Source organism: Monodon monoceros, unplaced genomic scaffold (genome assembly GCF_005190385.1).
Source record: "Monodon monoceros isolate NGI ecotype Baffin Bay Population unplaced genomic scaffold, NGI_Narwhal_1 Super_Scaffold_21, whole genome shotgun sequence".
Classification (NCBI taxonomy): domain Eukaryota; kingdom Metazoa; phylum Chordata; class Mammalia; order Artiodactyla; family Monodontidae; genus Monodon; species Monodon monoceros.
The window spans coordinates 49,071,320-49,096,483 of NW_021703778.1; the positions used below are offsets into that span (position 1 = coordinate 49,071,320).

Sequence of the window (25,164 nt, forward strand, 5' to 3'; positions counted from 1 at the left end):
TGGTCCCATGTGGGAGAAACAGCTTTGCAGAAAGAAAGCACCTGGGGTTCCCAAGAAGAACAGAACTGTTCTCTGATGTTGTGGCCCCTGCTGGCACACCCTGGAGGAGGCACGGGGAGAGTGGACAGGGACAGCAAAGGGACGGCAGAGTCTCTGCCACTAACGGGAATCTAACTCCTGCAGCCAGCGGTCCAGCAAAGTCCAATGAGGGATTCCAAAAGGCATGTGCTATAGCACAGATCCATTATTTTCTTGCTAAAGCACAACTGAAATAATTTCTTGACAGTGTTTGGCAGAAACTTGTAAATTGATCCAAGTGTTGTTTTCGCTGCATACACAATAAAAACAAGGAACTTCCATTACTTTGTAATAAGATCCTATTTCACATGCAATCTTGAATATGCCACAAACCACCAACAGTCAGGGACCAGTGAGTGACGCTGGCACTTTTCCTGCTTACCTACCCTTATTTAGGAAACAGTGGACAAAACACTAATCCAGCTGCTGAACCACAGAAAGTTGGGTCAATTTCCAAACAAATAAATGATACAACATTATGGGATGTGTGTGTAATAGGACAGTGAATTGGAGAGCCACTATATTTACATGATGGTTCTTGAATGATCGTTCAAACTTCATGAAGTGAAAAACAGTCAAGGAAACAGTGTAAGTTATAGCTCTTAGCATTAAGTACCCCCACCCCGAACCTTACTGCATATTTAAGGCAAAGATGAAGGGTTTTGTTTAAAAGCTTATAGATAAATAAAATTTCCCTACTGTTTTCTTATTTCATATTGGGAGAACAGGAGGCAAGGTTTCCAAAGGAACTGGGCCAACCATAGCAACGGAGGTTTCTCCCTTCTCTAACATCACACTCAACATGCTCACTTCTAGAGTAGGTAGCAGCTTTTCTTCAGTACTCTTTGTTGGTCTTTTATTGCTTCTAATTTACCTACAAACCAGATAATGCCCCACCTCCCTTTTTAAACACTTTTTATTTTGAAATAATTACAGACACACAGAAAGTTGCAAAAATGGTACAGAAAGGTTCTGAGTACCCTTCACCTGGTTCCCCCAATGGTTGCATCTTACATAATGATAAAGCAATATCAACACCAGGAAACTAACACAGGTACAATGCCTGCATATACTTACATGTCATCTTATCACCTGTGTAATCACCATAACCAGCTAGCCCATCACCACAAACATCTCCCTTGTGCTACCCGTACAGTCACCCTGCCTCCACATCTCTAACTCATGGCAACCACTGATCTATTCTCCATCTCTATTATGTTGTTATTTTGAGAATGTTATATAAATTCAATCATATGGTGTGTGACCTTGTGAGATTGGCTTTTTTCACACAGCATAATGTCCTTGAGATCCATCCATGCTGTGTGTGTTTGAATGGTTTGTTTCTTTATATTGTTGATTGATATTCCATGGTGTGATGGATCACGGTTTGCTTAGCCGTTTACCTATTGTGGAGCATCTGTGCTGTTTCCAGTTTTTGGCTGTTACAAATGAAGCTGCTACAAATAACTGTGTACCTGTTTTTGTGGGAACCTAAGTTTTCATTTCTCTGTGATAAATGTTCAGGAGTGTAACTTCTGGGTTGTAGGTTAAGTGTATGTTTAGTTCCCCCTGACATTTTATTCAAATAGCAATTTCTGAACCAAACACCTTTCTTAAAATGTCTAGGAATCATCCAGCACTTAAAAAAAAATGTTTTTCTAAGAAAGTGCTCTGATTACACGTTGATAGTTTAAGCGTCCTCAAATCCATTCTGGTATACACAGTATTAAAAAATAAATATTTTAAAGTAAGGGTCAAATAGCCCTTAAAGGCTGAGAGGGGGATTTATTAGTTCTTGACGGCATTTTATTTTAAAGTGTAAAAGGGAGATCTGTAGCTTTGAACAGACTGTAAGCATTGGTAGGAAAAATAACAGCTCAATTCTTTGAAAAATGAATTACAGTAGAAGAAACTGTCACAGTGCACAGCACATCCCACTTTGCCCGCTACTCTGGCAGCTGCAGATGACTGAATGCCTCCAGACACCACAGGAAACTCACCCGAAAGGCAAAGAAGTTATGACCCAAGGCCATGCACCAGCTGCCTCATCTTCGCCCCCACCCCTGGGGAGGAACTGTGGCTGAGCCTTAACTGGGTTCCAGGCACTGCCCAGGGTACTGGCAAAGCCTTTTTAAGTTCTAGGGCTGCCAATAAAATGTGAGTAAAATGTGGCATACTTATTTTGGGTGGAATATGCATACTCTCCAGTTCACTGGCATCCCTGGCACATTTACCATTTTAAAGTATTTAAAGTAACTTTTACTATAATAACCGTTACAGAAATGATGACAGGTAGAAAGCTCTACATTTAATTTTATGAAATAATGTGAGCTTTACCTCTGATTTGAAGTTAAGCCTATGGAAGGAGCAACATCTCCAAATATTACACCAGAAACAGATTCCCCTTTACCAAGACTTGCTTGATGAGGTTTGCAGAAACAGAAGGCAGCAAACAGAAGGGAAGTTACACGTTATACTCAAAATGAATGTTTCCTTTTCCAATGGTATTTTAATATTTGTAGAATAGTTTTATTTTGAAGAACCTCGAAACGTAAGGATCCTCTGGTGCTAATCACGAAGTAGGCATTCAGTCCATTACAACAGAATTACTCTCTCCTAAGAGTTCTCTGCTCTGCTCCAGAGGAGGAAACAGCATCCCCAAATCTCTAGTCTTCTCTTGCTTCCAGGGTTATAGTCCTGTATTTTGTAACAATTCTGGCATTGCTTTTTCAAAAACTTAAAACCAATGACAAATTCACAGAAGTCCAGTTGGCATGCATGAGAGGGATGCTGTTTGCCGTAAGGAACTTCTTTGCTTCCCAAGAGAAGTCTCAATGTTCAGGAAGCAAAATGAGAGAGACAGAGAAAACTGAGGGAGGGTGAAGGGTACGTGTGTGTGTAGGAGGTGCTGGTGGAACAAACTGCTTGCTCTTAGCGGCAGCTAGTTCAGGCAGGACGGGAGCCAGTGCTAAGAGACTTTGGAGGCCTGCTCACTGCCTTAAGGATGCTGGTGGGCTTGCCGTGTCTTCCTTCCCGCACTCCCAAAGCCTTCACTGGTCTAGTGTTGAGTAGCATTGAGGGTGAGAAAACCTCAACCTACAGTCTCCCCCACCGGCCAGCTGCTGGGGGTGGCAGCCCTGCATGTGCACAGGGGGTCAGTGACCTCCGGGGACCTGAGCCCGCAAATCAGGTACTTAATTCCAAACGGCCAGGCAGTAGGCTTTCAAACCAAAAAAACTCCCCATTGCTCTTAGAGTCATCATAAACTGAAGTTATACCAGCCCTCTGCGGTGGCCCCTCTCCCTTAACCTCCCCACGGTCCCACCCGGATGGAGCCACTGGCAGCACCAACCTTTCTGCCCCCCGGGCCCCAACACTGACCTCTGGCTGCCGTTGCGGATGAAGCCCGACGGGCACTCCTGCATGCACTCGCCGTCGTGGATCACGAAGCCCTCGGAATCGCTGCTCTCAGCGTTGGGGATGTTGGCGCAGAAGTCACGGTCCACACAACGCCAGCCCTCGAAGCGGTAGGTGTTGGGCGGGCAGCTGGGCACACAGACACCGGCATAGTAGTAGTGGCGGCAGGCCACGCAGGCCGTGTCGTTGTCGGGCGCGCTGCAGCTGCCCAGGCACTCGGGGTGGCAGCACTCGTGGTTCTCCGTGCACGCCCGCTTCCCGCACGTGCTCGGGCACACTGTGGGTGACAGGCAGGGTGTGAGGCTGGCTGAGAGCCAGATCGCTCCCCCGGCACAATCCAACCCATCAACCACAACGCGATCCCCAAATGGAACGTCACTGGGCATTGGACTTGAATCAACAGTATTACATATTGAGAATTTCATTAAGGCAGGGAGCAAATACTCTGCGTTTGGAGTCAGGCGAGCAGGGTTTAATATCTAGCCTCTCCTATTTGACTATGTTTGGTCTTGGAGGAGTCCTTACCATCTTTGACCTTGATCCTCTCTTCTCATCTACAGAATGGGGTAATAATACCCATCTTGAAAGGTTACCTGTGGCATGCGTGACACCGTGGAAGCCCTATGTGGACAATACAGTTTATTATTACCTTAGAAGGCATTATATGTGCTACTTAATCTGCATTTTGCATATGTTCCTTATTGAAATATCTTGAAAAGCCTTAGTGTGCAGAAATGCTCATTTATTTTTGAAATGGTTAAACTAGAATATGCTAAAGATGATACCATTCAGGCTGACAAAATAGCTTTATAAAAGTTTGTGCATGCCTGTATCATATCAAAGGTCTTACCCCAAATAAGCAATGATATCTCAACCTAATATATCACAGAGAAGTCCCCATGTCTGATGGTAATTCTCAAATATAAGAAAGTGGGTGGGTGGGCAGTATCTCGATCCCAGAGGACCATAGGATATTATAAACTATCTACTCTGACTCCCTCTATGCTAAAGTTAAGTGAAAGCAGTGTCTAAAAACAAGAGAGCCACAGTTTTTGTCCCAAATAGATGAGCTGGCATTTATTTCCATAACAATGCTGTAAGGATCACACTCTAGGGGCTGTTCGCCTTACTAGCCAGTGAAGTGTAAGTCAACAAAATATGAAATCTGGTTTGCATTATATGCTTCCTACTTTTTCCTTGAGTTGGAAAACAACAGAAAATTATTTAAATATGTATATTATTGACTCTGACATGCATTATTTAGTGAAGAGTCTATTATTTTCTTTATAATAAAAAAAGATGAAAAAATCAGAGATCATAGATAAGAAAATACATAGAATATCTAGTCCGCTTGATCACAATGTCATCTTATCAGTACCTCCATGGAGACCCTCCCAGATCATTTCCTACGCATGTGCATGCACATATAAATATCTATAAAAAAGGATCAAGTCATTCTGAAAGCATTTTTTGGCATAACATACTGTGAATTCGACAATAATTTAACAGCTGCGTCGCATGCCATAACACAGTGTATCGTAAGTTATAATCAGTCTCCTACTATTAGACATTTCATTTATTGCCAACATTTTATTAGTACAATGAGCACTCAATCTTCATGAGAATTCTTAATTATTTCAGTAGAATCAATTTCCAGAGTTAGCCTTGCTGGGTCAAACTGTCCTCTGGGAAGTTGGTACCAATTTACACATCCACTAGCTGCATGGAGGAGTACCCTATTTTACTGCCAAGAGGTGCATTTAAAAACAGGTATCAGAACCTGGACATTCAAATGAATACTATCACCTCAGAAGAAACAGACAAATTCTCATGATACTGTCAGGCTTAAAATAATTTTGCAAGTTTCTTATCTGATCATCATTTTTGGCTGAGACAAATAGGTGGCCTTCCATTATTTATTCTTATCTATTTTGGTAATAAAACCTTGATTTTTAATTGGGCATTTTGCCACCCGGTTACATATTATATCTCCCAGCCTCTCTTGTAGCTAGAAGTGACCTAAGTTCTAGGCAGAACTTTTGGGGTGGAACTTCCCAGAAGAGTCCTTAAAGCAGAGGGGGTACATCTTTCCTCCTCATTGCTGGCTGGAATGCAGGTGTAATGCCTGAAGCTCAAGCAGCCATCTTGGGCCATGAGGTGACACATTAAGAACAGTGGAGGGTCTTCCCTGATGGTGCAGTGGTTAAGAATCTGCCTGCCAATGCAGGGGACACGGGTTCGAGCCCTGGTCTGGGAAGATCCCACATGCCGTGGAGCAACTAAGCCCGTGTGCCACAACTACTGAGCCCGCGAGCCACAACGACTGAGCCCACGTACCAAAACTACTGAAGCCCATGCGCCTAGAGCCCATGCTCTGCAACAAGAGAAGCCACCACAATGAGAAGCCCACGCACCACAACAAAGAGTAGCCCCCACTTGCCGCAACTAGAGAAAGCCCACATGCAGCAATGAAGACCCAAAGCAGCCATAAATAAATAAAACAACTCATTAAAATCTATTAAAAAGAACAGTGGAGCATGATAAAAGGAACTTGGTCCTTTATGACTGTGTAGCCAGTAGGCTAACCCTGGACTGCTTACCTCTAGATTTCTTTACATGAATAAGAAATAAACTTGTGCCTTGTTTAAGCACCTGCTGTTTGTTAGATGCAACTGAACGAATCCCAACTGAGAAGTGTCTTCAGAGCCAATGTATAACATAAGCAAAGAAGAAGACTGTTCCTGTTGGTCTATGTCATTTTTGTTTACCAGAATTGCCTCTCAATGACTTCTGCCTGTTTCCAAAAACTAATCTACCCAACAGATTACAAGGAGTAAAGATCTCTAGTCACGCCAAAAAGGTACATTGTTGTAGGAGCTCCTACAATGTTGGGATACATATACAGTCTACCAAGGGGATCATCCTGAAGTTGGTAACACCAATTTGAATGTACAAGCTTAGTGTATTTGCAGTAAATGCACACACACACACCACACACACTTCACTCTCAAGTCTCACACTTAATCTAATAATCACATAGATTAAATGACTGTTTAAGTTCAAATATATCCATTACAGAAGTAACTTCAATGCCCAAGATCTAAAGAAACAATAAAATTGCAAACCCTTAAGTTCAAGTTTTTAAACTAAAAACAAGAGAACTTAAGTCCGCCTATCCTTCATTAATCATCCATTTAGCAACTATTTATTGAATGTGCACTGCACCTGTGTGCCAGACCCTGTTCTTAAGAGATGGACAATACACCAGGTAAGAACAGGAGTGTGTAGTGGTGTACAGCCTGCCCAGGGAACCTGGGTTCCCGGGAAGGCTTCACAGAGGCGTGGAGGCTGGAACTGAAAGCTGAAAGCTGAGGAGGATAAGAATAACACAGATGAAATCACATGTAAATGTGTGTAAAAGCAACTGAGTTGCTGTGGTGGGAGAACTGGGTGCTCGTGAAGATGGCAGGGGTCCAGTAACAGGTGATGCTGGGAGAGAGGAGGGGGGCAGCTCAAAGAAGCATTGTAGGCCTGTCTGAGGGGTTTAGGCTCTTTGGTGGATAATGGGCATCACAAAGCTTTTGGGCAGGAGAGTGATGTGGTCTAATTTTCATATTTGAAAGGTCATCTGGCAGCAACACAGAGGGTTATGATGACCAGAGGGGGCAGAGCTAAAAGAAGAGGGATGAAGCCAGAGGAGAAATGTTATGCTGTCCCTACAAAGTTCATGTTATATAATAGATCTGTGAGGTTCACAAAGTTAAAGTGAAACTAGCTGTAGAAACCATGCTCACGGTGTCAGAGCACAAACCTGCCGATTGAGCACACACCCCATTCAGAGCACTGAAGTCCCCGGAGCTGCTCATCAGCCATCAGCCACCACCAGGCTTTGTGTTTGGAGGAAGGAAAATTGATTAAGAATCTTACGATCATCATCAGAGACTAACTGGGAACAATATTTACTTGTAAAACCCTTCTTTCCTTGCTTACAATTTAAATAAAATGCTATATAAAATGACGAGTAGCAGACACCAATATTAAAAAGCTATTAATGTAGTATTAAAAACTAAGAGCATTTAAAATAACAGAAAAATGCCCCTGTGCACTTGCTTAGATTCAAACATAAATGTTGGGCATTTCCAGTAGGAAAAAGAAAAAAAAAAAAACCTGACAAAGTATCTGTAGATATGTTTTGCATTCCATTCCCCATTCCACTGAAACTGCATCTCTGGGCAGTGGTCCATTGCACACCGCCCCCCCCACCGCCCCCTCCCGAGGTGTATTACTAGAATTGCACCGTCAGTCAGTTCTTGCAACAAGCAGCACACAGGCTAGGGAATTAGGGTTTTGTTTCAGCAATGGGAGCTACTTCAGAAGGAATTTCAGTAAAGCTTAAATTAGGTAAAATCCTATTCTTTAAAGATGGAACAATTCCTCTTAAAGGGATCACAAATCAAGATCACAAATCTTCTACATCACATGATGCAACTGTACACAAACATGTATCAAATGCTTTGGGGGAATAAAAAAAGGAGTGTGATGGGGAGAGGGAGAGAAAGGTGACTATTTGCTGGAGGACAAACCCCAGGGATGGAAGCCAGTGTTCCCCTGGCTGCAGCACCACCTGAGAGGACTCTGGGAGGGAGGCAGGGGAGCCGGCGGAAGTTCAGGATTAGAGAGTCCTGGAGCCAGCCCCAGAAGCCCGCTGTAAATTTTGCCTCATCTCAATGTATATAAATATTATTAGTGTTCAGGACTATTAAGGGATTTCTTGAAAAGCCCCGGGCAGTGTGTCTCGCCAGCAGACGGATGGCTGCTTCACACGAGTGCCAAAGCTTAAAATTTAGTACAGTTACCAAATTTCCAATTACAGAGCTAAGGGAGAAAGGAAGGGAACTTCTTCCCTGGCTTCCATGAATAAGGAGCACACCTAGCATGATGAAAGGCATTTCTACTTTTTAAAAATAAAAGGAAAACGGAAGGTGCTATAAATTAACAAATACACAGCGGGGAAAGCAAATTGATTTTGCCCATGAGATATTTCTATTCATTGGAATTTTTACAATGACCAAAAATAACAACAAACGCCTATGTAAACTGTTGGAAAAGCTAACGACAGGTCCCACATCTACACTAAAAGGATTCATTCAGGGTCACAATCCCATAAAAATGAGGCACTGCATTTAAAAGCTCATTTTCTTCATTTTGGGGGACAGCAAAAAAAAAGTCACATACATCAACCTTTAACTCTCTTCCTCCTTCCCTGAGTCCTTATATTTATTAAATTCTTTCTAGGGATTTTAAAAACCTTTCTTTCTGTACTTGCCAATAAGCTCTTTAACAATCTTTACCTCAGAGAAACTATTTTTAAAAGCATATTTTGGAAGAGAAGATGGAGAACTCATCCTCTTCACACGGAACAAAAAATGGAAAAGGGGCCACTTAGCCACACAACTTCAAAAAACACAAACATTCTACACCAAATAATTTCTTTTTTATTTTTAAACATCTTTATTGGAGTACAATTGCTTTACAATGTTGTGTTAGTTTCTGCTGTATAACAAAGTGAATCAGCTATACGTATACATATATCCCCGTATCTCCTCCCTCTTGAGTCTCCCTCCCCCCTGACCCTCCCTACCCCACCCCTCTAGGTGGTCACAAAGCACCGAGCTGATCTCCCTGTGCTATGCGGCTGCTTCCCACTAGCTATGTATTTTACACATCCCAAATAATTTCTAAAGGATAGAGCCAGTTCATGGATGTTGAAATAAGGTCAAGTTTCTGAATCAAAATACAGACTGGTATAGGGTCCTCTCAGGTATTTCCAGGGACACACCACTGTTCCATATAAAAAGAGGGTACCTTTCCTAAGAGACAGGCATCACTATGCATTAAGGTGAACTGCTGCTAACTCCAGGAAAGCACACTTTGACTTCCCAAGTACATCAGAGAGACATGTGGTCCAGAGAGATTTTGTGGTTTTCTTGCCCAGCCAGGAGAGAAACTGATTCCATCGGACACTGTGGGGTGTGGGGGAGGAGAGGGGAGGGAAACCCCAGCTGGGCCAACTGAACTCACAGCAGCCCCCCACCCCCCAAGCACAGCCAGAAATCTACCCAAGGCTGTCGGCATTCTCCTCCAGAGAGCACTGAGCCACAGCTAAGGATGAGAAAGGCTCCTTTGACTATTAAATACATCAGCCAGGCCCTAGGCCCAGTTCTGCAGGCTCAGCAGGTGAGACAGCCCAGCCCCTGAGGACGAGCAGTGGGAATATGAGGGGCAAGCAAAGGGCCAGTAAGGAGGGCTTCCCAGGGGAAGGGACCACCAGAACCCGGCTTGAAAGGCTAGTAGGAGCTAGCAGGTGCATGGGGGTGATGGCAGGGCTGATGGTGAGCGAGGGTCAGAGAACCAGACTCGGCATGACTGCAGGACCCAGGCTTTGGGACCTGGGTGGGTGGGGGAGATTGGGAGGAAAGATGGGTAGACGGAGGCAGAGAGCCACAAGATAGGAGTTTGGCACATTCTTAAGAGAAAAGAGATGCTGTCTGAGGATTTTAAACAGGGAGTCACATGAGTAGATATGCATTTTAGAAGACTCACTCTGGCTGCTAAGTGGAAAAGAGAATGGAAGGATGACCCGCAGGGCCACGGTCGCCATCTCTGCGAGCACCGACAGCGGCCCAGACTAAGGGGGCAGCAGCACAGATGGGGAAAAGCAGGCAGATTAATGTGGTGAATTACTTTTTTTTTCCCCCAGCAGGGGTAGAGAGAGATTGGTTCTGTTCGGGATGTGTTGTTTTCTGCACATGTCCAGATGGAAATGCCTGGCATGCGGCTGCATGGATGTAACATCATGGGGCGTGGTCAGCAGACAGATGCAGAGGAGTCCGGGAGGGACCCAGGACAGAATCCCCAGGCTACCACCACCCATGGGGGCCCCGCAGCACCTACTAGAGTCCCTGCTCCTTTCATATACCTCCACTCTTTTAAAATAACCCACTCAAGTGGATTTCCATATATTCACCTATGAATTCTGGGTCCCATGTTGCTACCCCTCCCTGCCGCCCTCCTTGACAGACAAAGTTCAGGTTTAAGTAATGATAATAGTATATTTATGGAATTCTTCTTATAAGCCACACAAACATCAGAGCAAGGACCTAAAGAGGAGGTTGGGCCCCACTGCTTTCTCTTTGATCATCAAATCAACCAGTGCTGAAAGAGACCCTCGCCTTCAGGGCTGCTTCTGAAGCCTGCAGGCCCTGCTCCTTTTGGAGCTCCACGCTGGTCCTTTCAGCAAAGAACGTGGGTGAACCACCTTGGTTGGATGTTCCAGTTGGACAGAAAGGGTATCGCATCTCCAGGAGCCATGATGGACTGCAGAGAGGTCAGGGAAAACCCACCTCAGGCCAGGGAGCCCATGGCCTTTCATCCTGTGAAATAATCTTCGATCTCTCCTGCCTTTTCACCTCATGCACACACATTCCTCCCGACCCATCACTCCAAGCGGAGACACCCATCAAAGGGGCAGACAGGTGAGGAGCAGCGAGGCTTCTCAGGCTCAGGGAGAAGCTACATTTCACCCCAGTGTATTAGTCTGTAGTTCTCTAAATACGTCAGCTAGGATGGAAAAGCAAGCTTACACGAAAATGCTTAGACCCATGAAATAAATCGAAAATAAACCTGGCACAACTGTGTGTGAGCTCCACTCAAACACATATGTATGAATGAGTATATATATTTATAAAACGTACATATATATAATGAGTAAAGCACAATTTTCTCAAAAAGGAGACAAGAAGAATCTTTCAAGTTTCTTGACATCTTGAGAAACTGCTACTGTAAAACTCCGGAGGACCACTGCCTAGAAATCCCAGGTGGAGTTTCCAACAACTTCAACTGGCTTCTGCCTGGAAAACTATAGCCATTAAGCCGAATTTAGTGGTAACCCTGGTGTCTTAAACATTCAGAAAGGAAAGCTGCACCTGCAACAACATTTCTCTTTTCAAAGCCAAAAGAAACCACCTCCTGTGTAGGAGAAAACATTCTATTAATACTACAGTAGTGGCCACGCTAAGAGACAGTGTAATGGTTAGAACCTGAAGATACTTCAGTTTCTCTGTTCGAAGCAGAAAGGGTTAGCTTCCCCAACAGAGTTTGGGGAAGGCACCCAGGGGCACGCAGAAAGGTCCCAGAACAGAGCTCTCGGTGAGCCTGGAGAGGCTGGTTAGTAAAAGGGGGGCCACGGTTCCTGAACCTATTAATGTAGTGAGCCTGAAAGCGCTCATTTTCTCCCAAGACTAGAGTGTACGGACGAGTTCCTCCTTGCAATCTTTGAAGGTGTTTCCAAGACTCAGTTTTGAGTCAGCTTCCTTCCTAAGAGGAAGGGTCCTGACACAAGAATGTGTCAGCAGATGGACTTTCTGCAATACTGGGTATGGAGAGGGGGCAGGAATGACATACTTTCCCTCCGCATCACTCGCCTCCCATCACCTGTCTTCTCCAACCGTCACATTCTTTCGAGGGGCTGTGGGGTGGCAGGGACACTTCAGAACTTGCAGGAGCAAAGACCCTCTTGCAAGAAGCTCCCAGGGCCCTTAGATCTGCCCCAGTTCAAATGCAACCAGGACTTCTGCAGCCATGTTCTGCCTTTCATCGAACCCTGGATCCTCAGAGTTGAAAGGAAGTTAAGAGGTCATCATCCCATGCCTGTCTGAGGTGCTGCTCTTCAAAAACCTAGGTGAGCCTTAAAGCAATGCTGAAGGGAGCTCTTTCTCTTAGAGAAAGTGCTACTGCCGCATGGCACCCATCTTGACCAAGTTCCTCCTTACCCCCACCCAGAATGGTGCTCTCCCCAGGCCTCGTTCAGGTGTCTGATACTCAGGGGAGGTGGATGGTTTCTTGCACACGTCAGACTTCCAACTGCTCAGACTCAAAATTCCAAGACAGTGATCCCTGCCTCCTTCTGAAGGCAATACTCAAGCCACAGCTCATGCAACGTATATGAACATCACTGCTCCTTACCTGTCCCCAATCTACCCTAACACTGCAGAAGCAGTCTCCACAGGGTGGAATACGAGGACACTGAGACCAGTGGCGGTCTTCCATGACCAAGGCAGCACACTCAGGGGCTCTCTGTATGACCTTCGAGATAACTCCCACTGTCACACTGAGCTAGCTCATTCAGACCTTCTAATCACCTAACATTCCTGTCCTCCTTTCACAATAACTGCTGGAGTCTCTCCTTCTTGAATGCAATTTGAGTCTAAATACAGGACTCAATCTTATACCTATTGTTTAACTTAATGTTAACAATTATATGGGGTCAGTATCATTATCCTCATTTGTAGATGCCCACATGGAGGCACAGAGATTTAATAACTGTCCAGGGCTATTAATTGTTCAAGTGAGTAACTGTTAAGCTGTAAACCTGGGCTTCAAACCCAGCTCTATCTGACTGGGTCACAGGCTCTTCCCCTGCTCTGCTCCACGGTGGCATGATGTTTTAGCCAGACTCTGCTGCCCAAAAGCAAAGGGCTAGGGAGTTCTTCTCATGCCACTTTTCTCTATAAGCCTGCATCCATCAGGAAAAAATAAATCACCAGTCCCAACATCCTTTTCTTCTCCCTGAGGTGAACCACTTAGTCTGGAGGAAAGACAAAACTCACAAAACATGATGCTCTTGAAAAGGGTAAAGCGTCAAGGTAATATTAAGGAGATCGCATGTACCCACTAAGCTTTCTTTATTTATTGAGTTACAGCAAATAGAACCCTCAAGGACATTCTTCCAGCAAGGCTGGGCCCTGTCGAGTTTATCAGCAACGGTCACCGCTTAGTTGCAATAGTGAAGCAGCAGCTCGTGTCGTGGAAGACACTTAGGGTGCATTCTGTGGGGCAAAGGCAACTATATATAAGTGACTGTGCTATCAGGAGCCAGACCAGCCAGACCCAGGGAGACTCAATGACCCACAGAACCCTTTTCACCCAAACAAGTCTTACTCATGAGATTAGATAAACCAGAGTTCATTCTCTTCACCAATTCCTATGTCTCAGCAAGACTGCAACCTTGGTCATGAAGGAGAAGAAAAAACAGTTCTGTGCCTTCCCCTTGGTTTGGCACATAAACAAATATAATCTAGGCTCACAGAAATAGCCAAGTTCCAAGTAGATCCCTACTGACTTGTATACAAGGTGCACAAGATAAGCTACGACGTTTGGGAAAACGTTTCATACTGGCTATTAAAGGCATCTGTGAAGACTTCATTAATGAGCAAAAGAAATGATCACCTACAGAAAGTACCCATTGGGTCACTGAAGTCTCCAGGATCTAATAAGCAGTGCTGGGCAGACTATTGAGAAAACGGAAGAAAAAGAGAAAAGGCAACTAGGAAACCAGGAGGAAAGTTATACAGGACACCATTATTAAATTAAAATGTCAATAGCTAATTAGTAAGAGTAAAGAAAGAGCAGCCATCAATGCAAAGACTCAATGCAGGATTACAATTAACACCAAAAACTAAGTGAAAAGCAGAGGGCAGTCCGGGAACCTTCCTTTGGCTAAGCTGCTGGTTTTGGTTACTGTGGGTGTTGTGATTTTTTTCTTCCTTCACAATTTTTATAGCAGCTTTACTGAGATATAACTCATACACAATTTCACCCATTTAAAGTGTACAAATTGAAGGCTTTTAACATATTCACCAAGTTGTGCAAACATCACCCCAAAGAGAAACTGTTTACCCGTTAGCCACTTCCCTCACGCCCCTTCCCCTCTCAGCCCCAGGCAATCAGTAATCTACTTTCTGTCTCTACAGATTTGCCTCTTCTGGACACTTCATACAAATGGAATCATACACGACGTGCCCCTTTATACCTGGCTTCTTTCACTTGGCATAACGTTTTCAAGGTTCATCCATGTTGTGGCGTGTGTCAGTACTTCATCCCCCTGTATTTTCTTCCATAAATTTAGACTTTCATGTTCCACAAGTGGCCACATTAGCCCTGAAGTCCTTCTATTCACGTGTAGTGACAAAATCACAGGCACATCAGTCAGAAGTTGATGCAAAGGCCCATTTGGACTCCCAGATCTATTCACGGTCTGGATTTATTTTAAAGGAAGAAAGCCTTGAACCTGTCAAACTGACTAAATTGTGTCATCCTCTGGTACTAGGAAAAAAGAGGAAAAGCCACCTAGTCTGTGGAGGAAGGTTCCCCAAGTCGGTGACCCTCCTACCTGCTATGCCTGATGGAGTATGAAATATTCTAATGATCTTAATCTCTATAGAAGGGCCTGGCAAATGAAGTTGATGCTGCATCACAGAAGGGCCTCCGTAGATGGGGGTGAGGGAAGAGGCAAGGAATAAAGTCAGATATTAAGAGAGGAGGGATGACTTGACTTCCCACTCCTTTTATGTTTATAAAACAGAATATTCTTTTTAGAAAATCAAACCATCCTAACGTACTTTAAAATCAACGAGTTTCTTTCTTCTAATCTCATATTCAAAGCCTATATAAAATTTTTAGAAATACAGACTTCTAATGGGAGGAAAATCAAAGAAAGAGGGTGGGGGGCACTCTAGGTGTCCAGGCAGGACCTACCCCTGCTCTGGGAGCTGGGCTCGCTTCTCCACGTAGGAGCACACAGAGTGTCTCTCACACACAACTCACATCCCCTCCTTCACCTTTTTTTGAGTCTTTCTCAAGAAAGAAGAAGAGAGACATCACCGCACAATGGGTGATTCTTCTGAAACTCTTCCCCAGTTCTGTGACCACTGGGCATGAGCACATAAGGACAGCAATCACTTACTACTGGCTGTCAAAGATGCTTAAATGGACAGGGTGGAAAAAATATTCTTTTCACACACTTAAAAATTACTCCAAGTTATTTTAAATTTGGAACTGTTTGTATATTCCTTATAAGTTTATAAAACTCACACTGTCCCTTCATGACTAACTGAAGAGGAATTGAGAGAGTATTCTATATTTATAACTTGTCTGCTTGTTCATGCTCACAGCCCTATTTCCACTCTCTGTTACTGTACACAGAGTTATGAGAGGTATTGTGGGCTCCTAAACTTTGCTGATTTCCAAACAAGGCAGGCCTGTGTCCCGTAGGGACAAATTGGGGGCTGTTTCGTCCAAGTGGAGACCAAGCTCAGAGGCAGAGGCCTCCAGCTTTGTGGTTTTGGCTGCATCTCTTAAAACCGGTGTTAGGGCCCATTTCTGGGCAATTACACGCCTTGCTGGTGTTGACCAGTATCATTGCTACTGATAGTCTGCCTACCACACATGGCCGTGAGGAGCTCCATGCTATATGGCTGTGGCTACACACTTCCCTTCTGCCTATTTATTTTGGTAGATATTGTTAGTCCAAAAGGTGCAATGCTTCAACAACACATGCAAAAGCCCCTTTCCACATACATAAATATTTATGTCAACATAATTTAAATGAATCAAATGAAGGCAGCCACTCTCAGGGAAACTACTATTTAGAAACCAGCAATGTTATGGATAAAATTTTGTCAAAACAACAGAACCGTTTACCAGGAGACAGTGATAAAAGAATGAGCTCTCTACAGTGGCGGATTTTTACAGTATGTGCGGAATCTAGATTTGTACGTGCACATCTGTACACGTAGATGAACTGTGGTGCAGCCTCTTCATAAGTGTTGAACAAACTCCTCCCAAGCCACACCGGGCCAATGACCTCACAATTTCGCAAAGCCCCTTCAGAAATCTCTTTTGAAAGAAAAAAAAAAAAGCTTCTGGAGACCATAGTACTTTCTTTGCTACAGCCTCTATGGGGGTACACCTTCGTAAAAAGAGGAGAAAATGGCCCCTGATCGCATTTCTTTCTTTTTTTTTTTTTTAACATCTTTATTGGGGTATAATTGCTTTACAATGTGTTTCTTTCTTAATGTCAGAAGGGGAAATAGGTATCTCATCTCAGTTCTGTGGCTGCTAGTAAAGTTGGGTCCCTTGGGTCACCTGGATTCCCGCTCCCCCCGCTGCCATTTCCCTGCCATTGCAGTACCTCTTGAATGAACTGTCTCTTAATGTCTTTGGTCCATTTTCTTCTTGGGAGCTTAAGTTTTGACCATATATTTAAATTTGTTTGAGCCCTTAAAGATGTCTATGCTTTTTAAACATAGCATTGTGCCTTGCAAAAATTTTTTAGGTGACTAGAGAGGAAAGATGCCTGCCCAGCCCTCCCCCACCTCCTTCTGTAATTAAATCTACCCAAGGAGCATGAATAGCAACCACTACAGATCACAACCTTCGAGTGATTTATTACCCTCCAGCCTCTCTGGTCGTTTTTCCTTTGATCTTGTTACTTCCTGATGGCACACTTTTGGACTTGTAAACATATATTTCAGAGTATATGCTATGCTAGAATGCCACATTATTCTTTTCCGTTATCTAATCTGATTGCTGGCCCCATTTCCTGAAGTTAAATTATTTTTACTACTGTGGAGAAACCACAAAAGATCCACTAGACTTTCAAAGTATAGTAGACTCTGTCATAGGGAGAGAAGGGGGAACAGGGTATCCCAGATAATCGTACATTCTGGTTTACAGAATTACCACACGAACCTTATGAGAATCAGTTTTTGGATAACTGGACCACAGAACACCTACACCCCCAAATTCACGGAACTTACATTTAATCTATTTCAGCATTCCAAAGTGCCTCGGAAAAGCACACAAATGTAAAATGTTGGAATGTCCTTGCAAAGATTACTATTAAATAGAACAAAACAGAACTTGCTGTTCTCACAGAATTCTGTTGGTTTGTATTTGTATTTTGTTTAGTTTTTATTTTGTGGGTGGTGGAGGCAGTGGTGGGGCAGCACATTTGATAAATATGTTATGAACCTTGCCAGAGTGCATGCAAAGTGCTAAAATTCCATCTTGACAATCAATCATGTTGGAAACTATCATTTCCTCCATTTCAACCAAGAAAAACCTGGATTCAATACTTCAGAAAGGGTGACTGAAGGAGTCCAAAGTTTAAGACTCCTCCCCAGTTTTTAAACCCTAAGAGTTGAATTTTTTGGTTTTTGGTCTTTTTTGTAAATAACAGGTAAAACTGAGTTCACCTTAAGTGCCAACACAGGTATCTCCTGCGTAAGATGCTAGTTGAAAGAGTATTTCAGTATTTCAGCCCACTAGAGTTGGGCTCACAGGTAGGTACCTTCTGCCTGTTCCAATTAACGAAAAAACATCTGAGAGTGAATTTTTATTTGCTCTCTGAACCATTAAATATCTAGTATCAAAGACAACCCTCAGAATGAGAGAAAATATTTGCAAATGAAGCAACTGACAAAGGATTAATCTCCAAAATATACAAGCAGCTCATGCAGCTCAATATCAAAAAAACAAACAACCCAATCCAAAAATGGGCAGAAGACCTAAATAGATATTTCTCCAAAGAAGACACACAGATTGCCAACAAACACATGAAAGGATGCTCAACATCACTGATCATTAGAGAAATACAAATCAAAACTACAATTAGGTATCAGCTCACAGCAGTCAGAATGGTCATCATCAAAACATCTACAAACAATAAATGCAGGAGAGGGTGTGGAGTAAAGGGAACCCTTTTGCACTGCTGGTGAGAATGTAAATTGATACAGCCACTATAGAGAACAGTATGGAGGTTCCTTAAAAAACTAAAAATAGAACAACCATATGACCCAGAAATCCCACTACTGGGCATATACCCTGAGAAAACCATAATTCAAAAAGAGTCATGTACCACAACGTTCATTGCAGCTCTATTTACAATAGCCAGGACATGGAAGCAACCTAAGTGTCCATCGACAGATGAATGGATAAAGAAGATGTGGCACATATTTACAATGGAATATTACTCAGCCATAAAAAGAAGTGAAATTGAGTTATTTGTAGTGAGGTGAATGGACCTAGAGTCTGTCATACAGAGTGAAATAAGTCAGAAAGAGAAAAACAAATACTGTATGCTAACACATATATATGGAATCTAAAAAAAAAAAAAAGTTCTGAAGAACCTAGGGGCAGGACAGGAATAAAGACACAGACGTAGAGAATGGACTTGAGGACACAGGGAGGGGGAAGGGTAAGCTGGGACGAAGTGAGAGTGTGGCATGGACTTATATATACTACCAAATGTGAAACAGATAGCTAGTGGGAAGCAGCCGCATAGCACAGGGGGATCAGCTTGGTGCTCTGTGACCATCTAGGGGGGTGGGGTAGGGAGGTTGGGAGGGAGACGCAAGAGGGAGGGGATATGGGGATATATGTATACATATAGCTGATTCACTTTGTTATAAAGCAGAAACTAACACACCATTGTAAAGCAATTATACTCCAATGAAGATGTTAAAAAATATATATCTAGTATCATTTCTGATTTTAGGTATTTTTTTTCAGAGCATTTTTTTCCAGAGCATTAACCAGATTATAAAGTGAATTGTATTGCTGTAGGCCCAGCCAACATCACTCAGGGCTCTAAGAAAGCTGAAACGTGAAGCAAAATATGACAGAGCTTACTGTGAGCTCTGAAACGCTGTGTGGAAATTTCAGGGCTTTCCCTTCAGACACTGCCACTCATTCGCCCTGAAGTCATGGCAAGCGACCTGACCACCAAGGGCCAGGCTGAAGGAGATGATGTACAGCAAGCCCGGCTTGTGCTGGGAGGTGGGTGGCTCTGTCTCCCCTTCCTGCTTGAGCAACCTTTCCCCCATCCCACATCTTCATCTTTTAATTGCCTCCTGAACATTATCTGTTGTACCCTATAGCCTGATTTTCAGGGTTCAAAGGAATCTGCTTTGAAAGATAAAAGAACTTAACACTCAGGGCTAACTTTATTTTAAAAAGACAAGCAGGGCAGCTCTACAATGCAAAACATAAATGAGGCCCAGAACTTGGAAACTACGTCTGAGGATCATTCTTTCATTCTGCCCTTGGCTTGAAGACTGAAGCAATTTGCACAAAACGTCCATAAACATAAAGGGGTCCAACTGCACTCAAGCTCCAATGAGTGTGCCTGTGACGCACATGCTTGGCACACCACCGGAGTGTGCAAGGTTTGCCTGCTGTCGGAGGGGTCGGCAGGCAGCAACTTTCAGAACACAGGACTCTGCTTCCCCAAGTAAACTTCTTAACCCTTTCCCTAAATACTGTAAAACCCCAAACTGGCCAAGTCACTTTAAAAAAAAAAGGAAGGATCTCAAGCATAAATCTTTTCTTCCAAAATCTTACCCAAAATCCTGGACTTGAAAAAACTGAAAACAGATCTGAAAATGTTAAAGAGTTATCTGTTATTTCCGTCAGAGGAATAAGCTCTGTAGCAACTTCTTCGAACTTCAAGTCAAAACAACCGTTGGCTCCCGAGTTCCCGGTGCATCCTCATCCCCAGACAGAGGGCCTGGCACGCCAGGGTGCGGAAGCCGCGCGGCCCTGGCTACAAACTGGCGCACGACATCCCTCAGGACGTTTGTGTTTTACTCACAGAGAGAACAAGTGCTGGCAAGTGACAAAAAAAGAACATGTTTTGCAAACAATCGGAGTGACCTGAAACCCAGGGTAAAGACTGAAGTCAGCATTTGTTCATCGAGGCCTGAGCCAGGCTCTGTGCACTGCTTATTAAGTGGATGGCTTGGAGGAAGGCAAAGACCTCTCAGTTTCCCATTCACCCAGGAGGACCCCTCACTTAAGGCTCACACCCCACTCCCAGTCTGTGCCTCAGGAATGTGTTTTGCTTCCCAACTGAACTGGGAGCATCTTTGAAAAGAGACGAACGCCCAAAGGAAGAAGTCATCATCGTTTGCTGGACCTGAAAGCAGCCCAAGAATTTGGAGCACAGATCAATGTCTCCGGCTTCATTTGGCTTCAGCCCAAATAACTGATGCCAGTACCTGGGTCCCAGAACTCCAAACCCAGGGCTCCAGTCTCCCTGTGTTGTGATATTCCCCCCACCCCACAACCGAACACACACACTCCGCAGAAAAGAGAAGCATCTCTCAACCTTAAAAGCACAGGACCCCTTGCCATAATCTACCCACAAATCCCCTTTGATACTACCAGAAATGTTGAAGTGGATTTGTTCCTCATTTTCCAGTTCTGAAACTGCCTATTCAGGTACTTTCCTCCTAATTGCACATGTCTCCCACTGCACAAACATACCTCTCCCAGTCTAAGTAAAGCCTATTAAATGTATTTTCACCCCACCCCTGCACTCCCCCCACCCCCACCTAAACAAAAACATCTAAACTTTCCCCCAAATCCACTTTGTCTTGCTCCACAGATGGTAAGACCTTATCTTCCTGAATTCCCAACCTCAGCCCACGCCAGAGCCCTGCAGGAGCACAGAAGATAAATTTTGAACCTGTTGCTTCCATCCTCCTGCCAGCTCTACATCACATGCTCATAATTCCTCTCTCCCCACCCCCCATCCTTTGAAATTTCTAAACCCCTGGTAAAGGAAGTGCCTCAGGCTCTTAATAAGCTCAGTCATGCTCGAAATATCCGTTTCACCCCACGAGGTACTGTAGACAGCAATTCCAACCGGAGCATACATTCAGGGGGGAAAGACGATCTTTCTTCAAGACTCAGTATTTGGAATTCCTAAAAAGGCCATTCCAAAAATTTTCATTAACATACCTGTGAACTTGCAACAGTCCAGGGGTTGAAAGGACGCCTTCTGCAATAGCCCATATCCACCTACGCCCGTGGTAATGACAGTGGATTAAGAAATCCCCTTCATGTCACTGTGACCACAGAGGGCACACATGCAACTCTCCTCCCCTGGAACTTACAAAACTTAACAGGAAATCTTCCACCACCTACATAGAAAACCCACTGCCAGAAAAGTGAAGTGTAAACACTTCATATTAAATTAGCCAGGTGTTTTTTAAAAATAACATTATCCCAATCCAATACTTTCAAATCCTGGCTGGCTTTCAAGTCTCATATGGGAGCAGAGGTGCAGCGGCCACGTGGCTCTGCCCCTTCGTAAGGGGCATGTTTTGCTTTTTGATTAATACAAACAATCTGCAAATTAGCATACATCTAAAGCAGCCAGGAGAAAGCAGCCAGTGATCCTATTTCCTTTATCTGGGGCTTCTTTCCTATATCTTTATACTGGACAATGATAGACATCAAGAATATAAATCTGCCTAACATAAATCTTTGACTTGGTCCTAAACTTATTGGAGATATTTTGATACTTGAAAGAAGTATCAATGAAAATGAAGAAACAGAAAGAACAGGAAAAAGAGAGTAAACTTCAATGTGTCTCAGTTTATAGATTAACACATGTAACTACATGTTTGTGAGAGATTCTGTGTATAAAGTCCACCAGCTCTTGAACATTGTCATTTACTCCAATCCCTCCCAGTGGGCAGTTTCCAGGTCTGGGCGCATATCCCCTGATGTGGCCCCAGGACACCCTCGGTTTGCCCTCAGGGTGGAGCAACACGATGGCATGTGGTAGCATTTCTCTGTACATAAATCGTGTCAAAAATATATTACAAAGCAAACAAAACTACCAGCCAAGAAGCTATGCTGACAAAATTTAAAGCAAAAATTTAGCAACAGCCTATGCCCATTCATTGCCAGGTTGGCCACATATTTAAGGGCCGAAGGCATGTCTGTCTGTCTACCTCCTTTTTCAACAAACTGGTTTTAGGGAGAGCCAGTGTTTAAAACTGTGAGATGTTCACCCTGTTTTGGAGACATGGCACGGAGAGCAAGTGGTGTTCAGGTTAGAGAAGAACGTGGACGATGGGGTTAGAAGTCAGTTTATATCCCAGCTTTGTCATTTATTGGCTGCTGCATGACAAAGGGAGTTTCCTCAGTATACATCTAAGACAAATAATACCACCTTGTGCGATGGGTGCAAGATTAAATGTGGTAAACCACACAACTGTATTGAGTATTTTTCTTAGTACGTCATAGGTCCTCTGTAAATATTAGCCACGACTATTTGATCCCTAGACTAGATTTTAAGGTCCTAGGGTTCTAGCTCTGGCTCTGCCAACCATCTGCCCGCTCAGCTCATGTGTGCATGGGGTACGGGAGATAAATGGTCTCACGCTGTGACTGACCCACTGGTCTCTATCTAATCTCCTGGAGGTGACTTATGGACCGTGATACACCGGCAAGGGCAGAGAGAGAGACCAAGAGCCATGTCTCTGATCAGTTTCAGATATTAGGGATAACACAAGATTTTGTTTCGGAGGGAGAGTTATGTGGCTAAGAAAGAAAAAGAAAAGAAAACCAAGAGACAGGATTCTAAAATACTTCAAATTTCATCTCTGCTCAAACAAATTAAAATATTATAAATTTCAGATTATCTTATTAGCATTCCAATTTAGTGCTGTTCTTAAATCCGTTTGCTCCAAAATAATCTTCATCCAGCACAAGGCAGATAGTGACTTACCCAAGACAACATTGTTTGAGGGTTCACTGTAGCTTCAGTTACTATTTTAAAGGGTCCTCAAGATGCAGGTCGGCGAGGGGTGGGTAGGGTGAGGAGGTTTGCTGAGAGCCATGGGCAAATAAAAATTTCTTAAATCTGCCAAGAAGGCTTTCACAAGCATGGAAGTTAAACCTTCAACTTTTAATAAGCAGGGGCTTCCCTGGTGGCACAGTGGTTGAGAATCCACCTGCCAATGCAGGGGACACAGGTTCGAGCCCTGGTCTGGGAAGATCCCACATGCCACGGAGCAACTAAGCCCGTGAGCCACAACTACTGAGCCTGTGCTCTAGAGCCCGTGCGCCACAACTACTGAGCCCACGTGCCGCAACTATGGAAGCCCACGCGCCTACAGCCCATGTTCCACAACGAGAGAAGCCACTGCAATGAGAAGCCCACGCACTGCAACGGAGGGTAGTCCCGCTCTCCACAACTAGAGAAAGCCCGCGTGCTGCAACAAACACCCAACACAGCCAAAAATAAATAAATTTATTAAAAAAGGGGCTTCCCTGGTGGCGCAGTGGTTGGGAGTCCGCCTGCCGATGCAGGGGACACGGGTTTGTGCCCCAGTCCGGGAGGATCCCACATGCCGCAGAGCTGCTGGGCCCGTGAGCTATGGCTGCTGAGCCTGCTCGTCCAGAGCCTGTGCTCCGCAACGGGAGAGGCCACAACAGTGAGAGGCCCGCATACCGCAAAAAAAAAAAAAAAAAACCAAAAAACTTTTATCAAGCAGTAAGCTCTGTTTAGACAAGAAAAAGAAATTTTCTATGTTCCAAAAGACTTCATTTGACTCTTCAAAAAGAAAAAAACTCCCAACACAAACTGCTCCTAAAATAACTTAATTTGACTTTACTCCAGGTTAGATGAAGACTCTCGGGGAGTAGCAAAGAGATATATCAATACAAGCTCCTTCCTCTGTGGGAAGGAAAAAACTCCGATCAAGCACTAAAGAAAGAGGTGAGGAAGCATCTCCCTTGTTAATTGCTGGGCTAAGGTGGAGGAGGGAGAGGAAGAGAGAAATAATTTGAGATAGGGCACCACCAAGCATCATCAATGCTCAAATAAACGGGCAGTGCTAAATAATACTATTCAAAGGGGCTCTGCAACTAGTTTCTGCTGTCAGTTATTGAGGTTCCTCAAATTTATGGGTTCTACAGGAACCACTTGGAGGCTTGCTTGAAAGCTGAGTAAAAATATCTGCCACTGCGATTTTCCAGGTCAAAGGAATCTCTTCCAGGATCTTCAGGCTAGACCTCTGAGTTGCAACTGAGAACATGTGCAGGCTGTTTGAAAAAAAAAATCACTGGCTTTGTGCACAGGCATCCCAGGCTGGCTCGTCCATGTAGAGGTGGGAAGGACAGCCAGCTGGCCAGAGCACCAGTCAGACTGTCCAGTTCTCACACCACCTGCACCTCCCTATCTAGAACCCACTGTTCCTACTTCACACAAATAATCCAGGGTGCCAGTGCCACGGGGATATTCCTGCATCCTGACCCCATCACTCCAGGCCACTGTGCTGGAAAGGGGGAAGCCAGGAGTACGACAACCACCTGCTCCTCTCAGATCTCCCTGTTCTGGCCTGTATCAAGGAAGATGCACTCATTCGTACATTCAGTATGGATTTCTGTGATTTCCTGGTACAGGTGCTGCCTGGAGTTCTGGGATGCAGCTGGGAGTTTGGGCTCCAGGTTTCTGAAAAGCTGCACACGGCTCATTTTAGTCTCGTGCCAAGGTAGGGGTGATTTTACTAAATCATGACAGAGATACACCAAAACACATAGACACACTAAACTGAAACCTTTCACCCTCCTGGACCCTGCTCTAAACACGCTGCCTCCTTTCTCTTTATTGGAAAAGGCAGACCCTTTGGTGACTCTGGGCCTTCATACAGGCTGTTCCTTCTCCCTGCTTCTGCTTCTTCCTACTCTCAACCTGCCTCCCCAGCCTGCAGTGCTGGGCCTGGCTGTCTTCACCCCAAAAAGCGTCTCGCGGGTGGGTACCATTCCTGCTGCCCCATCATGTTATGTCACAGCACCCTATTCATCTCCTTCAAAGCACTGACCACGTTTATAATCAAAGACTCTTTTTTTTTTGGTTAGGGGCTACAGGGAAGCAGAAATGGGGACTTATTGTTTAATGGATACAGAGCTTTCGTTGTGCAAGATGAAACGAGTTCTGCAGATAGGCGCTGGCCACGGGTGCACAACAAT

The 25,164-nt window shown here is 44.2% G+C and overlaps 1 protein-coding gene across 2 annotated transcripts in view; it reads right to left on the reverse strand.

The window, feature by feature from the left end:
- Positions 1-25,164, reverse strand: part of IGF1R (insulin like growth factor 1 receptor) — a 308,914-nt gene that overhangs the window by 62,209 nt on the left and 221,541 nt on the right. For both annotated transcript variants that reach the window (XM_029237078.1, XM_029237079.1), the window contains one exon: positions 3,460-3,772. In XM_029237078.1, coding sequence (XP_029092911.1) covers positions 3,460-3,772 — 313 coding nt within the window. The remainder of the gene's footprint in view (positions 1-3,459; positions 3,773-25,164) is intronic.